This window comes from Drosophila simulans, chromosome 2R, assembly GCF_016746395.2.
Source record: "Drosophila simulans strain w501 chromosome 2R, Prin_Dsim_3.1, whole genome shotgun sequence".
Classification (NCBI taxonomy): Eukaryota; Metazoa; Arthropoda; class Insecta; order Diptera; family Drosophilidae; genus Drosophila; species Drosophila simulans.
Genome location: NC_052521.2, coordinates 12,773,779 through 12,791,736, shown reverse-complemented (window position 1 = coordinate 12,791,736; position 17,958 = coordinate 12,773,779). Strand labels below are relative to the sequence as shown.

The 17,958-nt window shown below is 46.6% G+C and overlaps 6 protein-coding genes across 6 annotated transcripts; 2 read left to right on the top strand and 4 right to left on the bottom strand.

The window, feature by feature from the left end:
• The first annotated feature begins 922 nt into the window (after positions 1-922).
• Positions 923-6,553, top strand: LOC6734632 (putative cyclin-dependent serine/threonine-protein kinase DDB_G0272797/DDB_G0274007). The gene is made up of 3 exons (XM_002081604.4): positions 923-1,145; positions 4,982-5,434; positions 5,496-6,553. The coding sequence occupies exons 1-3, from the start codon at positions 1,141-1,143 to the stop codon at positions 6,328-6,330; spliced, it is 1,293 nt and encodes a 430-aa protein (XP_002081640.2). The 5' UTR covers positions 923-1,140; the 3' UTR covers positions 6,331-6,553.
• LOC6734631 (translation initiation factor eIF-2B subunit gamma) lies at positions 6,464-8,241 on the bottom strand. The gene is made up of 4 exons (XM_002081603.4): positions 7,984-8,241; positions 7,422-7,930; positions 7,226-7,366; positions 6,464-7,125 (listed from the first exon to the last, which is right to left on the bottom strand). Exons 1-4 carry the CDS (start codon positions 8,132-8,134, stop codon positions 6,559-6,561), a joined length of 1,368 nt encoding a protein of 455 aa, XP_002081639.1. The 5' UTR covers positions 8,135-8,241; the 3' UTR covers positions 6,464-6,558.
• Positions 8,242-8,385: 144 nt separating this feature from the next.
• On the bottom strand, positions 8,386-9,465 carry LOC6734630 (V-type proton ATPase subunit D 1). The gene has a single exon (XM_002081602.2). It carries the CDS (start codon positions 9,348-9,350, stop codon positions 8,610-8,612), a length of 741 nt encoding a protein of 246 aa, XP_002081638.2. The 5' UTR covers positions 9,351-9,465; the 3' UTR covers positions 8,386-8,609.
• A 38-nt stretch (positions 9,466-9,503) lies between these two features.
• On the top strand, positions 9,504-10,908 carry LOC6734629. Its single transcript, XM_016181905.2, has 3 exons — positions 9,504-10,187; positions 10,247-10,430; positions 10,484-10,908. The coding sequence occupies exons 1-3, from the start codon at positions 9,615-9,617 to the stop codon at positions 10,855-10,857; spliced, it is 1,131 nt and encodes a 376-aa protein (XP_016027790.1). The 5' UTR covers positions 9,504-9,614; the 3' UTR covers positions 10,858-10,908.
• On the bottom strand, positions 10,872-12,723 carry LOC6734628. The gene is made up of 2 exons (XM_016168150.3): positions 11,368-12,723; positions 10,872-11,309 (listed from the first exon to the last, which is right to left on the bottom strand). The coding sequence occupies exons 1-2, from the start codon at positions 12,571-12,573 to the stop codon at positions 10,950-10,952; spliced, it is 1,566 nt and encodes a 521-aa protein (XP_016027789.2). The 5' UTR covers positions 12,574-12,723; the 3' UTR covers positions 10,872-10,949.
• A 366-nt stretch (positions 12,724-13,089) lies between these two features.
• Positions 13,090-17,416, bottom strand: LOC6734627 (nose resistant to fluoxetine protein 6). The gene is made up of 6 exons (XM_016168149.3): positions 17,172-17,416; positions 15,336-15,693; positions 14,438-15,275; positions 14,012-14,377; positions 13,406-13,952; positions 13,090-13,349 (listed from the first exon to the last, which is right to left on the bottom strand). Exons 2-6 carry the CDS (start codon positions 15,664-15,666, stop codon positions 13,224-13,226), a joined length of 2,208 nt encoding a protein of 735 aa, XP_016027788.1. The 5' UTR covers positions 15,667-15,693; positions 17,172-17,416; the 3' UTR covers positions 13,090-13,223.
• Between the last annotated feature and the right edge of the window lie 542 nt (positions 17,417-17,958).

The following is a 17,958-nucleotide window of genomic DNA, read 5'->3' as shown; positions in this document are numbered from 1 at the left end:
AGACATGTGTGTTGGCCGAGTGTGTCGGTGAGCAGCAGCTAGCTTTTAGCATTTCATTCGGCGGATGAGATGAGACGAGACCAGATGAGCTGAGATGAGATGGGATGAGTTGCCGCACAGGTTTCGTTTCTGTGGTCTGAAGTTCGTTGTGGGAGCATCGCAGTCGAAGTCGCAGCCTCGTTGAAGAAACCGGCGCGAATGATTTTTATTACTTTTTTATTTGCTGCTGATGCTGATGCTGCTGCAACTGTTTTGTTGTTATTGTATTGAAAATAGCAAACATGCAAAATGCGCAACGAAGGCTGAGAAAATCAACAGCGAAAATGTTAATTACACTATATCTGAGCAGCTTCTATCTGCCCGTTCGACGGCCACTTAGGTGTATCTGATGGATGCAAATGTGCAAAGGCCTTTTCGAAACTGCAAGCTACAGTTACAGATCTCAAGATATAAATCTGAATGCATGAGTAATATCAATTGGTTTATGACTAATGGGCAAGCCTAAAACCAAAACCCTGTTAGCGGACACAGTAAAGATTTTCCTTCCATTGGGTCGTATATGTCTTATATTAGCAAAGCAACATCGAATTACCCCATGAGTAATTTAATAATATTAAATATATTCTATACTTGTAGTACTAATTGTATAAATAATGTACGATCATAATATTTGTGGTACTAAAATAAATAATTTCTTATGCTGCAAATCAAAAGACTTAGAGAACGAACTTGGCTTCAATGAGGAAAACTCCACTCAACGTGCACGGTCTTTTGAGTTGAGAAACGAAGACTTTGGCTCAAAGAGAGAAGCCCGAGTCATAGAGAGACCCAAAGAAGTGGCTGTTCTCTCGGCCAGTCCTCTCAATGGGCGGCTTCGGCTGTGGGGGTACTTTTTGGTATAAAACATAAACAAGCCAAAGAAAGTCATTCATTTTGTTGTTCGAGCCAGGCGAGTGAACCGTTAGCAGCAGCATTAGATAGAAGAAGAGCCGAGCTGCCGAGCAGTGCAACACAGTGATAAATATAAAAAAGCCAAGAGACAAACACGCGAACATAAAGTGATTCCCCCCCAGTGAGTGCAGTGTGTTATCCAGAGCCAAAACTATTTGGATTATTGGGATACCCATCGAAGCCATCGCCATGCAGTAAGTTCTATAGCGCATATGAATCATAGTCCGAACCTGGATCTGAACCTGGACTTGGCCTGCCTCGCGGCCACAAATTCGTGCTGCAGTCGCTGCAAACGATAATTAACATTTTCGGTATTGTCTCGGTCTCCGGGGTTCTCTCGGCCCAATTTTTCTGGGCCGCTTGGCAACCACGAAATATTCTTTTGGGCGATTTCAAAACCCAGCAGCGACATACGTAACACAGACTGTGATAGAAACCCAAGCCCAGGCCGTAGTTGGTCTGACTTTTCCTTCTATATCTTTCTGTTGGATTTCTGTCTGTGTGTGTTTTTGGCGTGGGAGTTTTCGCTTTTGTTTGCCGACAGTTCATTGAGGCAGCTGGCTTAAACCCAAGGGGATACTTGTACTTATTTATATGACTTGTTACACGGAAAAAAGTTAGGACCTTTTACTGGAAAACATGGTATTAGAAGGATTTAAATGAAGTATAGAATTATCGAGGTTCCTAAATGCTTTGAACATTTATAGAGGTATACGTATTTTAAAAACCAACTTATCTTGAAGAACTTCACTCTGTTACTATATTTTTTGAAAATGGTTATAGGCGAAGAATTGGTTTTCAAAAAGAATGATTTTTGAGTTCTGTTACCAGGAGCCGAAAAAACCCCTGAGATTTTTGTATCCAAATAGTTGTTCATTATCACGGCAAAGAGATTTGATTTTCATGTTACTTTGCTCCTTTGCATATTACCCAATCTCTTGATCTTATGGCTTCAATTTATGTTTGCTTTTTGGCAATCGAATGTCCGAGAGTAGATTAATCGATTAGGACTCGTAACGGTCACGCCTGCTGGACATGGGGAGATCCAATCTCCGTGACAGATTGCATCACAAAGCTGGTCCTTTCTAAAAGTCAAGTCGTGTGGATTACTCATGCTCTGCCCATTATATAAGTGACTGCGAATATGAGCGGCAATTGTATCAAATGCACGCACTGCGACGCATGTGGCGTATACGCAATATTTCAACGTTTGGAATTACAGCGACGCACAGATATGCGCAATTGCCCAAGCGTGCTGCCAGCCACGCCCACTGCCTTGTCGCCCCCCGGGTGTAATTGCTTTCGATTTTCTGGTCAGTTTTGATGGGGTGTATGTATTTGGGGGGGCGCAATTAATAAATTGCCATCGAATTGATTTTATTTCTTTCACTTTTGCCTTGTCTCGTTCGATTTCGCCCGTCATTGGGCCAAGCAAGCGAACACACCCACTTAAGACATCCCGAGTGAAGGTCACAGATTTGTGAAAAATACCGCAGCATAAAGAGGCACAAAAGAGAAAAACGGTGGAACATAAAAACCATTGCCAAGCCATTACAAAGTCACATTATCCAGATGCCCGAAATCAACCAAACGTAAATATCCAGCACATTAAAAACCAACCGCCCTAACTGCACGCACATTAACAGCTCTTAATTTGTATCAAGCAAAAAGCAGAAAACAAAATAATGGATAAAGTGAGAAAAAGGAAAAAATTAAAGCAGTGCAATGTAGTTTATTTTTTTGGGCTTTCATGTTTCACACAGTTTAATGGCATCGGGAGTTGTGTTAACGAGCCAGTGTTTAATTAGGCACTCGAATAAACCAACTACAGCAAGTGAAAACAAAAGACTTAGGCAACAAACTCGAACCGATTACACGCTAAAGAGTCGAGAAATGGAAATTGAAATTGTAATGAAGGAAAAACAGCGGGCAGCCCAAGCGATTGTGGCACTAAGTGAGCTTAGCTCTTAATTCTCTGCCAACTCCCGGGGAAAATGCGTTCGTTATATGAGTTATACAAGAAATTTACACTCTCGTTTTCCCGAAAAACCAGCACACTTATCGAAATGCAGGTGGTTGCCAAATGTCGTAATCTTAGACCGGCGCTTATGTCACCCCAAAAATGTCCGCCTAACATGACGCACACCCAACATTTAAGGAAATCAAAAGCAAATATAGTCCGAGTTCCATACGCAAGAAACCCCAGTGGCACACAGAGAAAAACCAACTCAGCTCAAATGTATAACGAAACCGACGGCTCAGCCTATCTTGTGGTTTCCAGAAGTGGGTCCAAATCGGGCCAGGGGATTGGGGTCGACGAAAACCATCAACATCAACGCATCGCCTCCATGGCTGCTCCACTGCCATATGCTATATGCTCTATGCTATGTGCTCTATGCTTTAGCTATATATGCATGATGTAACTGCAGTGCGATAACGTCTGCATCTGGACCAAAAGCAGAGACAGATCCCGACACATGCAACCAATTCCCCATTTATGGCAGACACTCTGGCCATTGCGACTGCGAAAGTGGTGCTTGTGTGCCGCAAGTGGAGCACTCCAGGCTGCGCTGGAATGTGCACAGCTATTTGCATGTGTTGCAGGCGGGATTGGAATTGGGATTGGGATGGAGGTGGCGCTGGCGCTGAAGGCAATTCCTTGGGGCAGATTCCCCCGGATTCCCATGGAGGTTGCGCAAAAGGTTCGCTGACAGTGACAATGCAACAGGCAACAGTGGCACTCTCAGCCAGCTCCTAAAGTTCAAAGGTGCAACTTCCAACTTGCAACTAGCAACTCGCAGCTGCCAAGCGACTGGCTGACAAATTGCCAGCTGGAAATTTCGATACTTGCATAAGACGCTCTCCAGATTTATTGGCCTGGCCCAAATCAATGGAGTCCACCGCGTACTCGGGTTCAAAGTCACTAGCAGCCGGACACTCGTTTGGCGTGAAAAGTAAAAGTCCGGACCGACTTTTGCTTTTGCTATTGCTTTTATTACAATTCTCTCGCATATTTCACCTTGCCCAACTATTTGCAACTCTTACTCGGGCTTTGACGTTATGGCCCCAATTAGATGCAGGCACGTAACATTGGTTAATTGGACTGGCCGGCACCACCGACGGATCGGACCGTTGGTTTCCAGGCCAGGAATTCCAATCCCATTCGCCCCGCGACAGGGGTACATATCATGCGTATGAACAGCAGTTGACATTCAGCCAAGTCGAGTCAGCGAGTGGGTCTCGGGTAAATGGCGTTCAAATTGAACCCGCCGCAAGCTGAGCATCCTCCTCATACTCACTGGTCTCGGGGTATATCAGCTATTAGATTCAAGCAGCAAACCAGTGCATATGTAAGATTATCTTAGATTGACATGATACAGACCTCACGTTTTCTATTTCAAATAGAAAGTCGTATCAAGAATATATCTTAATGATATTCTTTAACTTACACTCTTAATATGTTCATTAATACAATGCCTTGGTCCTAGTGAACAATTGAAGTACATTAATGTCTACTAGTAATGCATATTTATGGTCAAGTGACGAATTGAATTTGATCTTTTGAAAATCACACTTAAATTTTCCATACCATTTCAAAGTTAACATTTTATTTTGGTTTTGGATATTGGTTAGCTGGGGTAACAAGCGTATGCCTTGATCAGTGATTCCCAGCGCCCAGCTTTCCTTGCCTTCCCAGCCGCAGTTGCATCTCCATGCAGCGAACTCCGTGGCCCGTTTCGATCTTGGGGGACTTGCCGTGTTGCCTATAACAAGTTTTCTGGCCTGGCTGGTCTGGTATGGTATGGTCTCTGGTCTCTTGCATAACTGGTCGCTGGGCTGCCGATGCCGATGCCAATGACGATCTCCGATGATGCTGCCTTCTTTGGCTGCAATTTGGCGGCATCTTCGCGAAAAGGTTCGCAGAAATATTTTCCCGCGTTTTTGTTGGTTGATTGTCTGGTTGCCACAGAGTTTCCCATATCATAAAGCAGCCTGACTCATCAAATGATGGCCATTGCATCCATTGCAGCACCCCGTCAGCCGTTCTTCTAGTCCTGGCTGTGTCCACCGGCCTGTGGGCCTGCTGCGTGGAGGGTGCATCCACCGGATCACCCTCGGCCACGGCCACCACCGCCAAGCCCAAGGGATTTGAGGCACGATCGCTGGACGTCAACTCCAGCGGAGGCGAGGAGGAGCTGGACGACTTCGAGACGCAGGCCCAGACGCATCTGGCCTACCGGCAGCAGCCGCAGCAGCAACGCCAGCTCTACGAGTACAGCGAGGAGGATCAGGAGGAGGCACCGCGTCCGGTGTACGCCAACCGAAATGCCAAGCAACAAAGCAACTACCTAAAGATCCAGGGACAGCTGAAGAAGCCCCTCAGCGAAGAGAGCGAGGAGGAGGAGGAAGAAGTGGAGGAGCCCGATCGTCTGTCCACCCTGCTGAGCAAGTCCTCTTTCAGCTGCACGGACAGAAACTCTGGGTGGGTACAATCGTCGGAAAATATTCAATTACACCAAACTTAAGCTAATATTTAATCACAGATACTATGCCGACGAGTCGCTGAGCTGCGAAGTGTTCCACTACTGCCAAGAGAGCCAGAAGCACTCGTGGATCTGCCCTGAGGGTTTCACCTTCCACCAGATCCATCTCATCTGCATGCCGCCCTCCCACGACAACATCTGCAAGCAGTCCTCCAAGTACCATATTGTAAACGATTACCTGTACAAGCCCATCAATCTTCAGGAGCACCAGAGCAAGCCAAATGTGACGCTTCGCTACTCGGAGCGTTACTTCCCGGAGAACTACTACGAACATGAGCGTTACGATGACGAGGAGGAGCAGTTGCCCGCCGCCCCAAGACCACGCATCCAACATCACCAGCAGCAACACCAACAGCCCCAGCAGCAACATCGCCAAGTGGTGGCCTACCAGCAGCCGCAGCAGCAGCAGCCCCAAGTGAGGGTACAGTACCAGCAGCCACAGCAGCACCAGCACCATCAACAGCAGGCTCAGCCGCAACCACAAGTGGTGACGCAGATCCGCCATCAGCCGCAACCTCAGCCGACTACCCTGGCCTACCGGAAGCCACAGCCAGCGACCACAGTCCAGCCCCAGTTGCAGTTGCATCAGCTGCACCAGCCCCAATTGCAGCTGCACCAGCAAAGGCCACAGACGTTGGCGCCGACCGTGACGCCCGCGCCGTACCGATTCTTCACCGCCGCTCCCCAGCTGCAGCACTTACAGCAGCAGCAACAGCAGGTCTTCCGCACGCCCGAGGAGATCAACATATCGCTGCAGCAGCGCCGGCCGCAGGTGTTCATTGCCACAACGCCGAGGTATTACGAGGATGAGTACCTCTACGAACGGAGGAAGTGAGGAGGATTGCAGTGGAGTGAGCAGTAAACAGTCTTGTCGTTCCCTCGGATCCACCTCTCGTGTATATTCCCCGTCTAAGTAGCTTTAAGCTCTCGCCCCAGCTCTCTGTCAGGCCCGAAAATCCTTGCGCGAGTTTTGTGTACCTATTTGTAATATTTAATGTCCTGCTAGAAGAATCCGCCTTCTAACTCAATTCGTTAATAAAGGAAGCCACATTAAGTTAGCCGCTCACTGTATATCTATCTCCATGAACTGATCCGCGTTGGACAGATGCACTGCCTGGCTGTGAGTGCCCTCCTCTACTACGTAGTTGGGTCCAATTATGCAGTTCTTTAGGACGGATCCGCTCTTCACCTGTGCTCGGTGTCCAATTATGCAGTTGTCGATGTTGCAGCCCTCCTCCACAATCGCATTGGACATTATAAGCGAGTTGGCCACAATGTTTTTGGGACTGATGATGCAGTTGGGTCCGAAAACGCTAAAGTTCAGTGAGGTCTTTTCGGACAACTTGGCATTGTCGGCCGCTATGATCTCCTTTGTTTGGGTGGATTTTACCACGGCTCCGGGAGAGATCAGTGGGTGCTTTTCGCCACACAGATTGTTCCAGATGCTGGCTAACTTGCGATTGATGGCCAAGAAGCTCAAAGTGTTGTTCACCCGCACACCGATGGCATCTTTGGGCGCCTGAATGCCGTAGCAACGCACAACATCGCCATGGTAGGGGGCTTGGGATAGAGATTGGTTAAACAGTGAAGTCTGCGTGATCTTCTGGTCCAAAATGGTGTGGCCTACATACTGAAAGTTAAAAACAAAATAGGATTTTAGATGATATTCTTTACGGGATATGAATTACTAATGTTAAGCTCGTAATACCAAGTAGTAATGTTCTACTCACATGCAAAACATGATCCTCATTCTTGGTGACCACTCCCACTTCAGATGTGGTGTCCTGCACCGTTTTAGGAGGTCGTTTGGAGTGCTGCTTCTTTATCAAATGCGGCAGAAACTCGCCCTTAAAAGTTGATATATTCTCCTTCTGCAAAGATTGAATATTAGAAAACATTTTACTATAAGGACATATTAAAACTAACCCTTCGTAGATAATCGATAACCCATTTTTTCAGCACATAAACATGAGCATCCACTAGTCGGCTGTATACATCCAACCTTCCGCGGTTCTTGAGCAGATGTCGCTGGATGTTGAGTGTTTCCTCGCAGTCACTAGCGGCAGACACGAAAGCCAATCTCTGAGTGGCCGAATGGATGCCAATCAAATCCCTTTCCGGTTTGTGCTTGCTTTTCGGACCGGGCATAACCACGTCCGACTCAAATCCGCTGGGAAATAGGAGCATTGCAAGGGCGGCATCATGTTCCCGAAACTTGTTGATCAGCGGATATAGGCTGACATTGCTGACCAGGTCACAGCTGACCACCAGAAAGTCCGACTTGATCTTATCGTATATGTAGCGCAGACTGTCGGCAGTTCCGAAATCCCCGTCACTAGGAATAGTGGCATAGTCCAGTCTCAGCTTTAAGGGAGTGTTTTCCAGAGCAGATTGGATCTCTAGTTTTTCTTGCTCCAGTACCACAACGATGACCTCTGGAATAGTTTTCAATTAAAACCGGGTTTTTAATTCAGACTATCCGAATTACCTGAAAAGTTGTGTTGTTGCAGCAGATTTAAGGGATACCAAATCAGGGGATATGGACCCACCGGCAGCAGGCATTTGGGGGCATCCCCCAAGACCTCGGGTAGACGAGTGCCACGTCCAGCGGCAAAAACTACGGCCTGGAACTCGGTCATTGTTTCACAAAAATATAAATAATTTCGGCTAAAAAGCGTGCGAGCACAGAAAGAGCCACGCAAACAGCTGATCCAATGCAAGCGAAACACCTGCGCGCGCTGTCCAACACTGCTTCCAATCAGACATATGTTTGCTGTCATGTGACTGTGCTATTGTTTTTGTTGCTTTTGCTATTGTATAAAACAAGTCAGATGACCCTTTTTACAATGAAAATTCCCTTTTGCCACTTAATTATTACACAGAATGCACATCGTATGATACAACAAGACTTTAATGCATGATTTGCGCAGCTTACACTACACTACAAAAATGGAATACATACTTTTCTGCTTATTGGAATAGTCTACACACTTTTGCTACATAGGTACAATTAAGTTTGTGGCTTGCCCTTTGCGAATTACAATATGGAAACGGATACAGAACAGAAATAGTTTAACAATAATATTGCTGGAATTAACACATCCAAGGTAATACTTAGAACAGCACGTCGTCATCGCCCTCATCCAGGATATTGGCCTGCTGGCGCACATCGATGCCCTGCTGCAGCAACTCCGCCTTCTTGGCGTCGGCCTTAATGCGAGCCTCGCGCTTCTTGTCCTGGATCTTCTTCAGCCGGTAGAACTCCTCACGCTCGAGCTCGTCCAGCTCCGAGATGATGTAGGCCAAAGTCCTATCGATTCGGGGGATGATCACATGCTCAATGGCGTTCACACGACGGTTGGTGATCTTGATCACCTCGTCCAGGGTGACGAATGAGGTCTGCAGCGAGGCCAGCTCCACGAGCAGTTTAACGGCGCTCTGGTAGTTCTTCTTCAGCTTGGCCAGCTGCTGACCACCACGGGCCAGACCGGCCAGTTCGTAGGTGTCGGATCCGTCCTGGTAGGACTCGAAAACGGGCAGTGTGACACCAGCCACGTTGTCCTTCTTGGTGCGGATCTTAATCTGGGCCTTGGTGACGTTCTGCAGCACCACCTGGTTAATGTCGCCAGACGTGAATTTGGCCTCCGCCAGCGAGAAGGCTGCCTCTTTCATAACATCACCCATCAGGGTCTTGGTCTCGATGATTTTGCCCAGAATCAAACGGAATCGCATCTGCAGGGCATCCGCCTTCTTCTTGAGCAGACCGTGACCTTTCTGGGCTCCTGCCAGACGGGCCTTCATCAACATCTGGGCACCACGGGACGGGAAAATCGGTAGCCTATCTTTTCCGGACATTTTGCTGTTTTTTTCGGATGGTAATTGGCTGGACTAAACAATTTTCAACTGCGTATCAAGAAAACTGCAACCGTCGCAGAACACTGAAAAACTCCTACTGGAAAATGACGGATGACAGTGTTGGCTACTGCCCGTAGCCAATCGATAACCAGTTGGTGCTGGGTAGTGCGCTTACATACAGTACTGCAAAATACGTAGCCACAGCTGATTTTGCATTTAAAAGTAAACAAAACTAATAAATTGCATTTTTTTATTGGATTAATAATGCTTCTGCAACGCGTGTGGTTGCCACATTTCAACAACCATCTACGCCAATACGCGAAGAAGTCGCGAGTCCACATCAAGCCAGCCATGGCCGTGAGCATGCGGATGGTCCATCAGGAGATCCTTCATTATGTAAACCCCTTTGCCAGGATCAACGTGAAGTCCGATGTTTTCCTGCGCATCCAGCCCGCGGATGTGCATCAGTATACCAGCGGGGATGTGTTTATCGCCCAACTGGTGGGCGGCCAAGTAAAGAACTCGAATGTCTCGCTCGATGTGAAGGTAACCGATGAGGACAAGGTGGTCAATGTGGTGGTTAAGCAGCTCGCGGAGCAGCCCTCAAAGCTTGAATGCCATCTGCAAATACCCGTGCGTTCCGATGTCTCTGTGGACGCAAAAGGTAGTGTGCGAGTGGAAGGCATACAGAGTGAACTGCTGCAAGTCAAGGCAAAGGAAGGCATCCTTACCAAAAACATCAAGGCCACCCATATAAACTTGTACAGTGAAAATGGTAACATCAATTGCCAAGGCACGTTGCTGGGCAAGATTACCCAAATAGAGTCACATAATGGGGTGAGAAAAGATTTACTATCAATCTGATCTTATTATTAACGTTTATATTTCCTTTTCAGAACATTGCGATGGATAAGTTGCAAGGAGACAGCTTGAATTGTTCCACCAAAGCTGGCAGTATTGTAACTGATTGTTGCTATGTGGAGAAGTCAAAGTTTCAGACACAAACTGGGCGTCTGGAGCTCAAGAATGTCCACAAAAGCATCCAAGTGCACGTCCATCAGTCGTCGGATCTCAATATGAGTAGGCGAAATAAGGAAGAATGAAACCATTATGCTAATAACTTTCAATTTCAGCTGGAGTACATGGCAATCTTCAAATAACTACAAAAGGAGGCAACTTAAATGTCCAACTCTCTGAGCTAGTGGGGAACAACAAAATCGACGCCGAGAACTTGTTAGAAGAGGCTATCATACACATTTCCCAAGCCATAGAGCAGAATCTTCACATCGAGGTAACAGCCCCCGAAGTGAAATTGGAAAACGAACTGGAGCACGTAGCCCATGCTCTCAACGAGAGCAAGAACAAATTCGTGCTAAGCAATCCAAATACAAATCGACTGGAAGTAAGCAGCACAGGCGACAAGGGCGTGCGCCTGGGAAAACAGTCATGGAGCGATATGATGCGTAATAAATTGAAGGCTACCGGTACCTTAGACGATTTACCTTAGCTAAAGACAGAGACTAACTAAGTTAAGAATATATTGTGCTGCAAGCTACAATCTCAGTCATTTTTGCTTCATCCATCATGGAGGCATGTTGTTTAGGCTTGGCCCGACTCCTTAGCCACTTTATCGTTCAAGCATTCGAGTGCCCTTGAGAAAATGGCTTCTTCCTTTCCGGCTTTGAGTGCAGACACAAACAGCTGCACCTTTTCATCGCCAATCTCTTGGAGATCCGAGTTTTCCGCTTTTATCACCATACATGCCAACAGGCGCAGCAACTTCAAGGCGTTCTCCACATACTGCTCCTTTGGAGCGTCATCCTCCTCCTCTTCGTCCTCTTCGAATTCATTGGCGTCGGGATCACTTCCCCCCGTGTAGTTGTCAATGTGCTGTTTAAGTCTATACCACAATTCCAAAAGATTTAAGAAGGCCTCCTTGTGATAGAAGTACTTCAGGCGCTGCAAAAATAAATACTTAAATAGAACGTCGAATATTGAGTATATTTTCCAAACTTACACTCCAAATGTGCGCCAGATCCTCGAGATACTCCTCCTGGCGTTCGCCTAATGGAATGAGTTGCAGAGGCTGCTGCAAAAACTGCAGTATTCGCGCCAGACAACTGACTATACTGGGTGCATACACATCCATAGAGGCTTGCGCCTCTGGCAGTTGGACCAGAATGGTGCATATATTGAGGTAGGTTTGTATGATCTCCACATCACAGGTTATTTTCGGTCCGCACGAGTCGTAACCAACGTCGGCATCTTCATCACTGTCCTGGGCCGCTGGCACTTCTGCATCTTCGTTGTCCTCGCCAGCTTCATCGTCGGTCAGCTTTGCCTGATCATCGCGCATGAGTCGCAGAAACGCGCTATTGACCCCATCGCAGAGTTCTGGCACTAGGAAGACCTTCGCAAAAGGCTTGAGATTCAAGGTGGAGTTTGTGTTTTCCTCCTCCACCAAGGCGCAACTGGCCAGCACAGCATTTGTTGCCTTCAGTGCAGCTACTAGCAGTTCATCGCTAACAGACAGTTGCAATATCCTGCCCAGGTTCTGCGCGGAGTTCTCAAAGGCAGCAAAGCAGATATACCAGTTCACAGCGAACTTCTCTTTGCCGCTAAGCACATGGGCCATGATGTACTGAAAGAGTCGCATCAGCTGTATCAACATGGCGGTGTCCATGCAGTATGTCATCTTGAACAGGGTTTCCAACGTGTAGCGGTCACTGGCCAATAGCTCGGCGCACTCCACCTGGGCGCACATGTTGCCCAGCAGTCCGATAAGAATCTCGTAGAGCCGCAAATCTTCACAGCCCGCCACCAGGGTGTACATGATCGGATCAATGACGCCGTTCTCCAGCAGCAGTGTAACCACATCGGGGGACACCGACATGTCCCATACTTTGCACAGGTCATCCTCCAGTTGCTGATCGAGTGTTGAGTGCCGCAGCAAATCCCCCACCCTCATCACCGTTTTCAGGATGAACCGACTGCTGTACATGGTGTTGCCGACTGCATCGCCGCGCATCCGCTCCAGCAGCTCCGCCTCCTCGGCGTCTTCATGGGCGGGAGGGGGCGTGGTCGAGGCGCTACTGGCGCTGGCAGAGGCGGAGGCGTATGCATCGCTTTCCTTGTGATTCGCGTTTTCCGCGGTTGGCACATCGTTCTGCTTGGCGGCCACCGCAAGACCACTCGCCGATGGCTCCGCTTCTTCCTTGGGCATTTCGATCTGGATCCGGGTCTGGGTAAACTGTTTAACGGCTTCGTTTGGCAGACCGCGGAATGGCAGTGGTACTAATCAATATATTTTGGACAAGATCTTTTTTTTTTAGACGCTGTCAGTGGGTCCGTCGGTTCTTTTATAAAAAATACTTTAAGCTTTGGAAAAATTTGCGGAAAAGCTCGCTTTCTAAATCACTTTTACATAAGCAGGTCACACTTCCTCGCACTTCGGTGGGTTGTTCGTTTAAATATATTCTTCAATTGTTTCATTTTTCTGTACTAGGAAAGTTGGTCAGCTGGTTAACGATATCAGTTTACAACTTAAAACAACCAAAACTACCTTTAACTACTTTGAAAGCAACCCAAGGTGTGGATTTCTTTAGTTAGCGAGGGTGCAAACCTAATCAACTCCACGCGTTGTGGAATCCAATGGAATCCACAAAAAAAATTTAAAACAATGGCGCCAACACTCATTAAGTATCGTATGTTACTAAATTCAAAAATTCCAACAGCAATATTACTATTATATTATTCTTTTAATATTATATCTAAATTCGAAAATTCCAATAAAAGATTGCACTATGTTATAACCATAACTTTCTATTAATAAATGACTTAGATGTAATGCTAACAATGAAAGGTAATCACAGTTTATGAGGTTTTTGGTTTTCCCTTGAGCAGCAAATTGGACAGATTGCTGTAGGGCAGCTCAAAAGCCAGCGAAAAGGCGATGGAGGCCAGATAAACGATCATCGTAAACCCGCAGCAGATGACGCTCTAAAGAAACAACTCAAGATTATAACAAAGCAACATCAAATGAAAATGTAACTTACCAGCAGAAAGGGATCAACTGCAGAGCTTGTACTGGTGAGACTGTAAACGAGGGCAATCACCAGAGGATTCAATAGATATATGGCGTAGGACAGACGGTTCAGATGCTGAAAGAACTTGGCCTCCAGCAGGCGTGACCACCAAACGCCAGTACCCGATGCACTGCCCACGATCATCCAGCAAATGGTGAGGGAAAACAGAGCGCGACCCAGAACAAATAGCGATATGGTGATAAGGTAACCCAGATCCCGCTTCACCGTAGAGTAGATGCAGCCCACGAACACCTTGAGACTGAAGTGCCACCACCGGCATATCCGGCGTTCACTTAGCTCACTCACTTGGAATCGCTGCTCCAGGTAATACCAGGCGGCTATTGCACCCACGATATAGGGCAAAACTCTTACAAAGGGACTTGTGTATATCTGGGTGCCAGTCGCATAGGTGGAGTCGAAAGAGAACTCGAACTTCTTGGCGATTCCAATGCCGTAGGACCACGTTATCGTGGCCATTAGTCCAGTGAGTGTAATTGCCTTGGCCAGCTTTGGATGCCTGGATAGAAATATAATCCAAATAATGATATTTCCTTGCGATTTTGAGTCCAAACTCACTTGGCGTAAATGAAGAGGACGATGTTTGCCAGCAGGAAGAACTGCATGTCGCAGGCGAGGCTCCAACTCCAATTGGCGCACATTTCGCGGTGATCGAAGAGGTTCTGGATGAAGAGCAGGTTCCTCCACCAGTGCTGCGGGCACAACTCGTCGAATCTCTCGTTGATATGGAAAACGGAAACATCTCCAATGTAGGCGAAGGCCAAGTCCACGCTGCCCATCACCACCAAGTAGAGGGGACCTAATCTCAGGTAGCGATGGAACAGCAGCTTGCCAAAGAGCTTCACATTGCCCCACAGGCCATTGCGACGCACTGCGTCCAGCTGCTGCTCATTTCTCAGGAAGTTGTACGTTTGCAAAAAGCCACTGGACAATTTGTCTTATTGAACAGATCATATAAATAGATAATCGAATGGTTATATTTACCTGATGGTAAAGAAGACGTCCACGAGAAGTGGAGCTGTGGAGACGTACTGGAAGAAGACCTGCTCCGCATAGGATATCAGCACCGTTTTGTTGTGCACAGTGAAGTACATGTACCACACCACATGGAAGATTAGGATCCAGATGGCACACACCGATCGCAGACCATTCATGATGGGAATCTCACCTGGCTGGTTCTCCCTCATGGCGGAGATCTTTCGCCAGTTATTGGCCACATCGAAACAGGACACGAAACTCTGAAAGGGCTGCCACTTCAAGAGGGTATCCAATGCCTGCCACAACTCCGATTCCACCGGAGCTAGGCCCGGATCCGGCCCATCGGCCCTCTTGGCCACCCGCACCTGTTGGGCGCAGAGCATTAGGGCACCAGTTACCAGGATGGCGGCCACCACCAAACGGAAGGTCAGCCTCTGGTAGAAGCGTTCGCTCAGCTGGAGATCCTTCATGTAGAGCACCTCCGGCTTTATATCGAACATATCATCCTCGGCGAACGAATCTCCGGCCACATAATACCTGGCCAGCTGCTTAACCTCCTCGGAGCTGCAGGAGCTAGGCAGGCACAACCCAATGTGAAGCACCTGTTCGGACATCACCTTAATCTCCACCTGCCACGGTGAGCGGTGGCGCATGTATATCACCCGGTAGTCCATGCCAAAGGGAGCACTTTGCGTGAGGATGCTGTAGTGCATCACTCGCTCGTAGTTCCGCGACAAGGTGATACCCACGGGCCTTCGGACCCCTTCACATCCATCCCGACTGCCCAGCCAGTAGTTCTGGCCGAACACGAAGCCCGATGGCTTGGTTCCCGACGCATCTAAAACTAAATATATACCGAATATTATATATATTAATATATCTACTTAGAGCTCCAGTCACTCACCCTTCATGGCCCATGGTTGCCTGCTGAGGATTCCCCGCTGCACTTGCTTCAAGTGGGCGTGGCAGCTGGGACTCACATTGCTCTCGTTGGCCACTTTGGTAAGTCCGAAGATTACAGAGCTCCTGGTGAGATGGGGTTCATGCGGGGATTGGATGGCAGCTCCTTCTTTTTCTCGAATATCCGTGGAGATAACATCTGTGGACAACTCCAGGCTGCCATTGACAAATCCGTATTCGTAGCGATGCCGTCGCAAAGTGGACTCATTCACGGCTGCATTCGCCACTAAAATCCAGATGCTGATGATCAAGACCGATCTCCAGTGCTTTTCCATGCCGAGGAACCGCTAACGAAGCGGCAGCTGGGAAAAGTAAGAGGCGTTTAATTGTTGACCCATCAATACGAACGCACTCGAGTTACGAAAAACAAAAACCGAGTTGGACCTTAAGTTACGTCTACTTCCTGCCGGAAAAGATTTACGAGACGCGTAACGAAGTAATGATGTCTTTGAAGTTAGTTAACCCTTTAAGATCCCAATCAATTTGTTTCCTAATATCTAATCTTCTTTAAAATCAGCATCTTTGAAGAAAACAACTTTCACTGTTTTTTTAAATTAATCACGCAGGTGACATCGAATGTATCTTATGGAAATAGCTATCCAAAGAATGCGTGATTTATTCCAGATTCATAGCTTTAATGGGTTTAAGATACACATTTCGTTCAGAAATATTTAGAAAATATATAGGTTTTCTTATATCTAGAACTTTCTTCAGAGAGCTGTAACTATTTAAGGTGAGGTCTTAAATTTGTTCACTAATTGATATTCTTTACATTAAAAGTGTTAATAAAGGAAAATCGCAGAATCCAAGTGGAAGACTCTAGAGCTCATTTCAAATATCAATTAGCCGCATCCGAACGGTAAGTGCGTCTCAATGTCAGCTCCAATGTATCGGATTAGTTCGATTCACGAGAAATTCGTGAGATACAGTATCTACAATGAACAGTCACCCGAAGGTTTACGGATGCCCGAGGCGAAAATCAGTCGAACTTGTCACTTGCGCACGCCGATTCATGGAAACTCAATTGCCAACTATTGAAGCCACCAAGTTCAGTGTTATTACCACTAACTGTCTGCAAAGGTCAACGACTATGGCCTGGTACATATTGTTACGATCATTTCGGCTGCTGGTGTCTCCAGAATTCACTTGCATACATTAAGTTTGACCACGCGCATGCCATCTTATTGTTATTTGCCCAAAGTACTCATTCCAAATAAAACGTTGTTTGCATTGGCTGATTGAGGTAGAAATTCGAGAATAAGTCTCCCCCGGGCGATTTGCCAATTTGTCAGCAGGCGTGGGCCAAAAAAAGATCGAAAATATAAATATAATATGGCCAATGTTTTCTTTGCTCTCGAAGACGTCGTCGAGATTCGCAGTTGTAAGTCCCCAGATAGCCAGTTTGCATTTTATGGCAGTTAATGGCTTTTGGATGAAACCATTTCAAGGGTAAATCGTAAATCTGCGCTTGGCTTCGCATCCACTATTATATTATTTTCCGATTTTTGCCTATGCAAATGAACCTTCACCTTAACTTTGCGGATCCCGATCGCCCAGTTTGGTTTCTTTTTCCCCTCTTTTTTATTGGACAAACGATGGGTTTTGTAACTAATATTCGCGAACTGGCTCTGGTTTTGCCATGTTTGCTGCATGCTGGTTTTTAATGGAATGGCCGTAGGAAAAATGGTGATTTATATTTTGACACTGCCTGCTTATGGTCGCGTTTGGGGGTCAAGGATCGATTCCAATCCGGGATCTGCAACTAACCAAAGTGACCTACATTTCAAACAATAATCCAATCAATATAGAACTGTCCTTGGCACTCGCGCGTATTCCAAACAATTTTCGTTTGCCACTTTTTTTTTTGGCTTGTTTATTTATTTTTGTAATATTCGCAATCGAAACTATTTTTTAAGCTGTGTTTTTTTATTTAGCGCGACACTCGCAGCTTCGCGTCTTTCGCAGATACTGTGACCCTTTGCGGCGATTCCAAACCTTTATAAACTCCGTGAGCGCCCAAAACGCACGTGAACAGGTATCAAGCGGGTATTAAGTTAAACAAAAAATTAAATAACAGCAACAAAAAATGAGATACGAATGAAAACAAACCGAGCGATGAAAGCGAAACTGCTTTTCGCTTTGTTTATTTTTGGGAATCGGAACGGCCTGCATTTGCGATCGGCTCATTTTTTTAATTCACACGTATACGTCACTAGGTCGGGCTCAAATTGCCGGTCTTGAGTTCTCGTTTTTCACGCCGATCGATCGCGTTCATTGACTCCGCGATGATGGGGAGGCGTTCTTCCGAGTTGAAAGTCACTCCCTTCATGAGGCAGTGGATCCTTGCTTATGTGAAACTAGAAAACAGAAGGAACTACATTTATCTTTTTCATTTTCGATTAGTACCTTTTTTATTCGTCTATGAATATATTCTAAGGAAAAGGTAAAACACAACTGATCATATAGCCCACTTATGCGATCCAACTTCCGTTTTTTGACACAAAATCGGTTTTACTGTACTGAAAATCAGCATTGCAAAACAGGAAGTGCCACTTAAAATGCAATTG

What these genes read in the sequence shown, in the direction of transcription:
- LOC6734632 (XM_002081604.4), top strand. An exon ending in TGCACGGACAGAAACTCTGG is followed by an intron (nt 5,435 to 5,495) that starts GTGGGTACAATC and finishes ATTTAATCACAG; the next exon opens with ATACTATGCCGACGAGTCGC.
- LOC6734631 (XM_002081603.4), bottom strand. Translation starts at nt 8,134, where the DNA reads ATGACCGAGTTCCAGGCCGTAGTTTTTGCCGCTGGACGTGGCACTCGT. An exon ending in GCAACAACACAACTTTTCAG is followed by an intron (nt 7,931 to 7,983) that starts GTAATTCGGATA and finishes AAACTATTCCAG; the next exon opens with AGGTCATCGTTGTGGTACTG. An exon ending in TTATCGATTATCTACGAAGG is followed by an intron (nt 7,367 to 7,421) that starts GTTAGTTTTAAT and finishes CAATCTTTGCAG; the next exon opens with AAGGAGAATATATCAACTTT.
- LOC6734630 (XM_002081602.2), bottom strand. Translation starts at nt 9,350, where the DNA reads ATGTCCGGAAAAGATAGGCTACCGATTTTCCCGTCCCGTGGTGCCCAG.
- LOC6734629 (XM_016181905.2), top strand. Translation starts at nt 9,615, where the DNA reads ATGCTTCTGCAACGCGTGTGGTTGCCACATTTCAACAACCATCTACGC. An exon ending in AAATAGAGTCACATAATGGG is followed by an intron (nt 10,188 to 10,246) that starts GTGAGAAAAGAT and finishes TTTCCTTTTCAG; the next exon opens with AACATTGCGATGGATAAGTT. An exon ending in GTCGTCGGATCTCAATATGA is followed by an intron (nt 10,431 to 10,483) that starts GTAGGCGAAATA and finishes TTTCAATTTCAG; the next exon opens with CTGGAGTACATGGCAATCTT.
- LOC6734628 (XM_016168150.3), bottom strand. Translation starts at nt 12,573, where the DNA reads ATGCCCAAGGAAGAAGCGGAGCCATCGGCGAGTGGTCTTGCGGTGGCC. An exon ending in ATCTGGCGCACATTTGGAGT is followed by an intron (nt 11,310 to 11,367) that starts GTAAGTTTGGAA and finishes TTATTTTTGCAG; the next exon opens with CGCCTGAAGTACTTCTATCA.
- LOC6734627 (XM_016168149.3), bottom strand. Translation starts at nt 15,666, where the DNA reads ATGGAAAAGCACTGGAGATCGGTCTTGATCATCAGCATCTGGATTTTA. An exon ending in GTCCTCTTCATTTACGCCAA is followed by an intron (nt 13,953 to 14,011) that starts GTGAGTTTGGAC and finishes ATTTCTATCCAG; the next exon opens with GCATCCAAAGCTGGCCAAGG. An exon ending in CAGTTGATCCCTTTCTGCTG is followed by an intron (nt 13,350 to 13,405) that starts GTAAGTTACATT and finishes TTGTTTCTTTAG; the next exon opens with AGCGTCATCTGCTGCGGGTT.